Source organism: Ictalurus furcatus, chromosome 7 (genome assembly GCF_023375685.1).
Source record: "Ictalurus furcatus strain D&B chromosome 7, Billie_1.0, whole genome shotgun sequence".
NCBI lineage: Eukaryota > Metazoa > Chordata > Actinopteri > Siluriformes > Ictaluridae > Ictalurus > Ictalurus furcatus.
In genome coordinates, this window is record NC_071261.1 from 14886576 (window position 1) to 14894579 (window position 8004).

At 39.9% G+C, this 8004-nt stretch overlaps 1 protein-coding gene across 1 annotated transcript in view; it reads right to left on the reverse strand.

Annotated features, from left to right (window-relative positions):
• Positions 1-7700, reverse strand: part of rab1ba (zRAB1B, member RAS oncogene family a) — a 9882-nt gene extending 2182 nt beyond the window's left edge. Inside the window, exons 1-6 of the mRNA XM_053628818.1 lie at positions 7371-7700; positions 4211-4283; positions 2281-2376; positions 1770-1865; positions 929-1060; positions 1-750 (exon numbers count right to left, since the gene is read on the reverse strand). The exon at positions 1-750 is cut by the window's left edge and continues 2182 nt beyond it. Coding sequence (XP_053484793.1) covers positions 556-750; positions 929-1060; positions 1770-1865; positions 2281-2376; positions 4211-4283; positions 7371-7384 — 606 coding nt within the window. The 5' untranslated portion in view covers positions 7385-7700 and the 3' untranslated portion in view covers positions 1-555. The remainder of the gene's footprint in view (positions 751-928; positions 1061-1769; positions 1866-2280; positions 2377-4210; positions 4284-7370) is intronic.
• Positions 7701-8004: the final 304 nt, after the last annotated feature.

Genomic DNA, 8004 nt, shown 5'->3' on the forward strand with positions numbered 1-8004 from the left:
TGACTACGTAACTTTCCCTCCTCACTCGCATCCCTCAGCTCTGCATATAATAAACAGATGTCCTCCAAAAGCCAATTACCTTTCTATTCTGAATTTGCACGTCAGTCATAGGACAGGTAAGCTTTCTAGGGACCCAGAAATCACTGTGTCTGTAGAGGGTTGGGGTTGTGGGTGGAAAATTGAACACAAGTGAGACTAAAGTAGAAGAATAGGTCAAGGTTTGTGAAGACAAAAGGTTGAGAGAGATAGGGTGTGAAGTCTAGGAGTATAAAACCAAGGAGAAGAACAGGATCTCATAAAGGAAGCTACAAAACTCCTTGCAAGGAAGCCAAGAGAAAGTTAAACCTCAAGCTTTGGCTTCGAACGCAGTGGTTACTACCATGAGAACGTTAGAACATCTTCACCTTCTGTTCTTATGCTCCTAGATGTAAGCGTGTGTGTGTGTGTGTGTGTGTGTGTGTGTGTGTGTGTGTGTGTGTGTGTGTGTGTGTGTATGGGCATGTGTAGGGCAGAGAGGGCGTGTTTTTGTGTGTGTAGGTGCGAGAGACAGGCTCTTCAACAGCAGCCACCACCAGACTGTCGAACTGGAGTGCTCTCGATCTTCAAGTTGGGCTTGTCTCCTCCAGCCGTAGCTCCCGGGCCCATGCGTTTCTTGATCTCGGCAGCCATGGTCATGAAGGCCTGCTCCACGTTGGTGGCGTTCTTAGCGCTCGTTTCAAGGAAAGGGATGGCGAGAGAGTCCGCAAATTCCTGAAAGACATAAAAGAACCCTTCTGATTACAATGTAATTGAATAGAGTTTCTATATTATGTATATATTATATAATACATACACTATGTAGACATTTTATTGAATTAAGAACAATGAAAGGAGCCATTAAAACACAGAAGTACAGAGTGAGAACACTGAAGCTTGGGTAAGTTCATACTTTGGCTGTTGTGTAGTCCACTACTTTCTTGGTGGTGAGGTCACACTTGTTCCCAACCAGCAGCTTGTTGACATTCTCACTGGCGTAGCGATCAATCTCCTGCAGCCACTGCTTTACGTTGTTGTAGGACTCCTACAGAGAGAGTACAATGACAAAATAAATTGTACAATGCTGGTACAGATAGATGCAGTAAGGCTTCTATAAAGCACCAAAGTACCTCGAGGAATTGACGTAAAGACAAGAACAGGGCGGAAAATTAATGTATACTCTAAACTGAACCAAACAACATAACTGTGTGCAAAATTTCAATGCCAGCTCATTACAGGAGAGTCTTTCAGGAAAGCTTCAAACAGTGAAAGGACTTCTAGAGCAAAGGCTGTGGTCTTTTACTTTAGAAAGATTCATTTTTAGGCTATCGGACCTCAGCACAGCACTAATAAACATTAATCAATCATTACATTGATCTCTTACACCAACTCACTGACACTGATCTATTAAACAAGACAACTGGGGTGCCGAGCATACCACAGCACCTACAGGTCTATTAGGAATGAAGTCTCACCTTATACTGATTATTCCATAAAATGGTTCGAACTATTTTTATCTGGGTTTTTATTGATTCAAGATTCAGTTTAAGTAATAAGCAAAGAGTATGCAATAGAACAATATACATAACACTGGTACTTTACATGTATCAAGCTTAGGCTTAGCACGACATCTATATCGTGTCTCTAGTCCTACATTTTTCATGAGATCCCCATTTCAATCTACAGCCATGTTGCAGTACATGCATTATTACACTTGGTTTATCTTATGAAGTAAATACTTCATGTTGCATTACCTGATCAGTGACATCATACACCACAATGATGCCATGGGCTCCTCTGTAGTAACTGGAAGTGATGGTGCGAAACCTTTCCTGTCCAGCAGTATCCCACTGAGAGGGAGAAACAGATTAGAGAAGATAGTAAGACAAAAAAAAAAAAAAAAGAATGGGAAGTATATATTCAGCAGAGCATGAACAGTTGATGATCATTACTCGACCAGAATGAACAGCCATATATCTAACTGCAACTTTTGCAAGAAATTCTTTCAGAAAAGAAATAAAAGCACTGGACACATTTCCTCCAGATTTATTTGATCTTGAAAGACTAACACACAGCTTAGATTGAAGCCAGCACACAAAAAAAATGCAAACAACAATTTTACAATACAAACTACAGTACTGTAGACTAACAACTGGAATATCTGTAGACATTGTTTGATGTAACCAACACCTTAAAGCTTGAACTGATCTCGAGATACACAAGAACGGCCAGGAGCAACCAAGTGAAAGTGTAAACATCACTCACAATCTGAAGCTTAATAGTTTTGCCATCCAGTTCAATGGTGCGGATCTTGAAGTCCACTCCGATGGTGCTGATATAGCTCTCTGTGTACGTGTCATCCTGGAAAACAAGCATGCACAGTCACAATCAGTTGTATATTAAACAAATCTTAAGTACTGTTTAAATCAATTACATTCTGGATGAATGAATTATATAGCTTTCATAAAGGACTTCAAGAAACACTGCACACGAAAGACTAGTTATTTCTTCTTATATGATAATCCTTGAGCTTTGACTGTTATGCAAAATGCCACCCACGTTCGGGCTCACTTGATCTAAAATACTAGGTCTATATCTTACTGGAGAGACCCCAGTGGAACTTTTCAACCTCCCACTTCGGATCAAATGAAAACAGGTTTTCAGTAAGACTATTTGCATGCATCATATACTCAGCAATAAAAAAAAAAAATAAGCGTCCTCTCATGTTCAACTGCTTTTATTTCCAGCAAATTTGTTAACATGAATAAATATTTGTATTAACATAAAAACATTCAACTGAGACATAAACTGAACAAATCTCACAGACATTTGACGAACAGAAATAGAATAATGAGTCCCTGAACAAAGGAGGGGGTCGATATAAAAGTAACAGTCAGTATGTGGTGTTCACCAGCATCTTTAAGTACTACAGTGCATCTCGTCATCATGGACTGTACCAGATTTGTCAGTTCTTGCTGTGAGATGTTACTCCACTCTTCCACCAAGACATTTACAAGTTCTCCATCACGTCTGGTTACATGTAATTTTCCACTGTGAGGACGATCAGCTGTCCTTCCTGTCTCCCTGTAGCACTGTCTTAGGCGTCTTACATTACAGACATTGCAGTTTATTGCTCTGGCCACATCTGCAGTCCTCATGCCTCCCTGCAGCAGGCCTATGGCATGTTCACGCAGGTGAGCAGGAACCATAGGCATCTTTCTTCTGGTGTTTTTCGGAGTCAGTAGAAAGGTCTCTTTAGTATCCTAAGTTATTGTAACTGTGACCTTAATTGCCTGTAAACTGTTCGTGTCTTAAGGACTGTTCCACAGGTGCATGTGCAATAATTGTTTATGGTTCATTCAACAAGCATGAAAAACACTGTTTAAACCCTTTCCAATAAAGATCTGTAAAGCTCATTTGGATTTGACAAAATTATCTTTAAAATACAGTCTCCTTAAAAAGGGACGTTTCTTTTTTTGCTGAGTTTATGTGCCAAAGAGCTTAATTAACAGAAAGTACAGTTGCACAGTATACCAGTACTACGGTAGTATCGCGTTATTAAAGCTTCAAATACCGCCGATGCCACTGTATATTTTTATGGTAGTACTGTAAGTAATGTATGTGCAGCAGTTAATACTATTTTTGCTAAAACGACACATCCCACTGCTTTTGCAGAATGCACAACGGTTAGTGACACTTCATTTAAACTAAACTCTTTACCTTAATCTTTAAAGATGTCCTGTTTGCTACCAAGCAAGCTAACGTTATTCTAACCGCTGTGTATAAATACTAAAATCTGCCGTGGTTGCTAGTAAGCAAGTTAACGTTCCCAATTTTATTTATTCCTAATGTTGTGTTCATTCTTAGTACTCTGAGGACAATTTCCATTTGCATGATTTCATTGCTCTATAGAACAGTAGATGAAATATGTGGCACATTGAACCATTCCAAAATTCATGCTCATTAATAAAGTATTCAGAGGAAAATTCAGTTTGTCTGTTTTCATTTATATGTATTTATGTAAATTGAGTTCATTATGTAGGTTTGAATTATGATTATTTGGCATTGTTATACTTCAGTTAGTATAGTATCGTAAGATATGTTTAAGGTATCGCGATGACCCTACCAGAAAGGATCAGTTTCATTATCTTAATTTATTTTGTTTAAAAACAGACTGACTGAGTTATGTACTTACTGCAAATCTCAACAGGAGACATGACTTGCCCACTCCAGAGTCACCGATGAGGAGCAGTTTGAACAGGTAGTCACTGAAACGCATAAATCACATTGCAGCTGAACATTTCACCACAGAGGATTACAGTTCAATAACAATTAAGCAGGAAAAGAAGGTAATTGTACGAAAGCAAGATGATTATGTTTGGGGTAAGTAAAGTTCATATATCAAAGATATATCTTTCAAACATCTATTAAAGTGCACCTATTATGGTTTTGAAACGTGCCTAATTTTGTTTTAGCGGTCTCATACAACAGATTTACATGCATCCAAGGTCAAAAAACACTTTAATGTGCTCATAATTTAAATTGCAGCATTTACCCCCCCCCCCAAACGACTGATTAAATGATTCATTTTAAAGGATTCATTCTAAACTCCTCCTTTCAGAGAGCATACTCTGCTCTGATTGGTCAGACATCCCAGTCTGTTGTGATTGGTCCACCACTGTCAGCCAGCATCCAATGAAGACCAGAGGCGGGGCTTTTTGTTACAAACCTACGTAGGTTTGTGCAGGAAGTGAATCTGGAATCACTAACGACTCGTTTCAGCTGTTTGGAATCTGTTCCTTCTTTTGGGAGTCAATAACTCAAAAACAACTATAACACACTACATGAAAGGTAATATTTGAGAAACCATAATAGGTGCACTTTCATATTTCATCGATCTAAAACACTGCATCTGTGTTATGTGTCACCATTTCACCACAACTCAGGAGAGTTTGGAGCAAACGCTCCTTTAAGGACCAGCACATAAAATACCCCCCCCCCCCCCCCCAAAAAAAAAACCCCAAAAAAAAAGGCAGCACAGATTGCCAATCCTTTTGGAAGCAACATTTATAGCAGACATGTAAGTAAATGGTTATGGAAACTATATAAAATAACTCAAGACCTGATGAAATTAATTTAATATAATTTATTACATCAGAATTTTAATATAAATGTTATGACATTTTATATTTAGTAAGCGGGTGTCAAATAAAACTCAAACACCCCATAATAACACTAGATAAAGTGGTAAACATAAACAGGGCCCATCCTTGAGAAACACCCCCATGTGACTCGAGCCCCTTTCTGACCATCACATATGTTGCAATTGACGAGCTGTTGAGGTGCTTTCTGAATCCTGAGCACTCACAATTCTTGGCACTGCCAAGGACTAACGTTACATATGCAACAAGACGTTGCGTCACATCTGTTGTGAAGCAATCGGCACTTTGTGCACGCAGCATGTCATACAGTCTGACGTGTCCGTGTCAAAAGACCACGCATAACAGGAGATTATTTTAGAGGTTGGTAATATGTAAATCCATCTTGTCATGACAGACTGCATCAAATGATGCTTTTCTGACCATACTGTGTGTATCCGCAATGAGCACGTGCATGTTTCATGAAAAATATATGTCAAGTATAGGGAGCCTATAAAGGGTATAGAGTGTATAAAACACATGCAGGTGCAATTTACTACAACAAAATGCTTTTTATTTTCCTTTTGCTTTGCTAGTTTTCTGCTAAACATTGAACAAGTAAATGGTGAGTTCACTGGACTTTAATTTAAAAGTCACACATGTTCTCAAAGGGCTTTGTTTCTGCTCCAATCTGGGAACCAGTGTTGACACGCCTGTGGTTCGAACCTGAAATTGCATTTGAACTACGTTTGCTCTTTTCTCCAATGGTTTTCACAGGACGCATGCGAGATTAAATGTGTCCATAATAAAATATTTAAAATCCACGTTCAAATTAAAAACAGCCTAATTTACTCGACCCCCGGCGATTCATTGCCATGGAAACGCCTTACATACCTAAACTTCTCCACTTGCATGAGCAGCACTGCAAGGTGTTACGCTTTTTATTCCTGATAAACGTACACGAGCATTTCTTTAAGCAGTTTTGGTATTGGTCTGATCATTACCCATCATCGACCTGTTTTTCCCTTCACACGGACCTGGAAATCCTACTGAAAGCGAACCTCGGGAAAAGTAAATATTTTGTTACACATTGTTTGTTACTATGATACTACATTTTGGCCACATTGCCCATATTATATACGTAATAGCGGTTGAGATAGAAATTTGAGAATAACCGAAGCGAAGCGTTGTTTGGATCAGGTGTACACAGTCTGACCAAACGGTCAAGCAAGAAGAAAAAGAGACGGTTGTGTGGGAATCGTGCGACAACACGCATTTCTATGGTACTGTGATCATCATCGTTGACTTGTTATTTCCAAGTCGTGTAAGAAGTCATCTTTCGGCTGAAATATTCTCAAAATTTTGATCCACTTTTATTGGCGAGCTGTTAACAAGGCAGTTATCGTGTATGGTGAAAATATGTGTTTAAGTATCGTGATGGGAGTTTGTTTTCATATCGGCCATCCTTAACACCAATGACCTCCTCCTCCTCCAGCCACAGCCCAGAGACTTCACAGGCCTAATCCAGTCACACAGGAGACACAGGCTATGGCGAAACTTCTGTCAATTTTCTCCGGCTTACGGGTTATTTTCATGAAACGCACCCATTTCACCTAACGAGGCCAAATAAAACGACAGGAAACCGGTTGCGGCGTAAACCAATAGCGTCACTTTCGATTAGCAACCCAGCGCAAATTAGCAACCCAGCGTCTGTTTAAAAAGTGTCTAAATAACAACAAAAATGAAAGAAAGAAAGGAAATGTGTAAACGGAGAAATTCTCTCTCCTGACGTCCACTAGTCCTTGCACAAATTTGGTGAGCTACTTCACACGGCCAATATTATTTTAGCTAGCTAGCTAGCTAGCTAGTTTGGATATATTCGTTAAATTAGCATAACGAACCCGTATTCCGATACCTCCCGCCTCCAACGCTAGGAGTGGCTGGTAGTGCGCTTCGTTCTGCGCTTGGATTGGCTCGTAGTCCACTGTCACGAGCAGTCCCCGATTCTATCCGATCACAGCACAGGAAGTGGATTGTGCCGTAAAACGGGTGTAAAATATAACACTGGGTTAGCTAGCCAGCTGACGGGGGCTAACTAGACGAGGTGACAAAGCTTGTCCGTTAACGACGCCATGGTTTTATCACTAGTGGACGTGAAACATAAGTGAAAACGGTCCATTTGTACTGCAGGTGTAGTGAAAGAAGAGGAATTCTTACTATTCAGGATTCATGTTGGTGAAGGCCGGGGTGTCTTTTTATTTTTTTAGGTGGAAATCTGACGGACACTCTTCCTTCTTCTTTCCCTCCCAGAGAACAGATAACTCCTCCGTCTGTGTTTCTGAGGCACTGTGGCGAACTCCGCTGCGTGTCTGTTTACCCTCCGCTGCTGTCACTCCGCACACTGCCTTTCTGCCTAGTCCCTTTTTACTTACCGAACATTACTCTACTGAACAACAGCACACGGTTATTTTATCCTTGCTTTTCTTCCTTCCTCTCTGGCCGCAGGAAAAGAACAAGATGGCTGCGCAGGTGCGGCAGTGACATCAGATGACGTGGCAGTACGGACGGATTTCAAAAGAGACCTCACTAGCAAAAAAAAGAAAAGAAATAAACGAAGAAAGCGAGTTAAGCAAGGCGTGCATGACGTCACCCGCCCGTATAGTTTCTTGAGTTGACTTTAATTTCAAACCTAAACTGATTCATTAAAGAGCAGCTCCAGGGAAGTTCATGAGAAATGTATGAACATTATTTTAAAATGTGTCATCTGTTAATTTGATAATTTCTGACTTTCAGTACTAGTGTACTAGAGATACTAGTGTATTTTACACACATTTTTTTTTTTTTTTTTTAA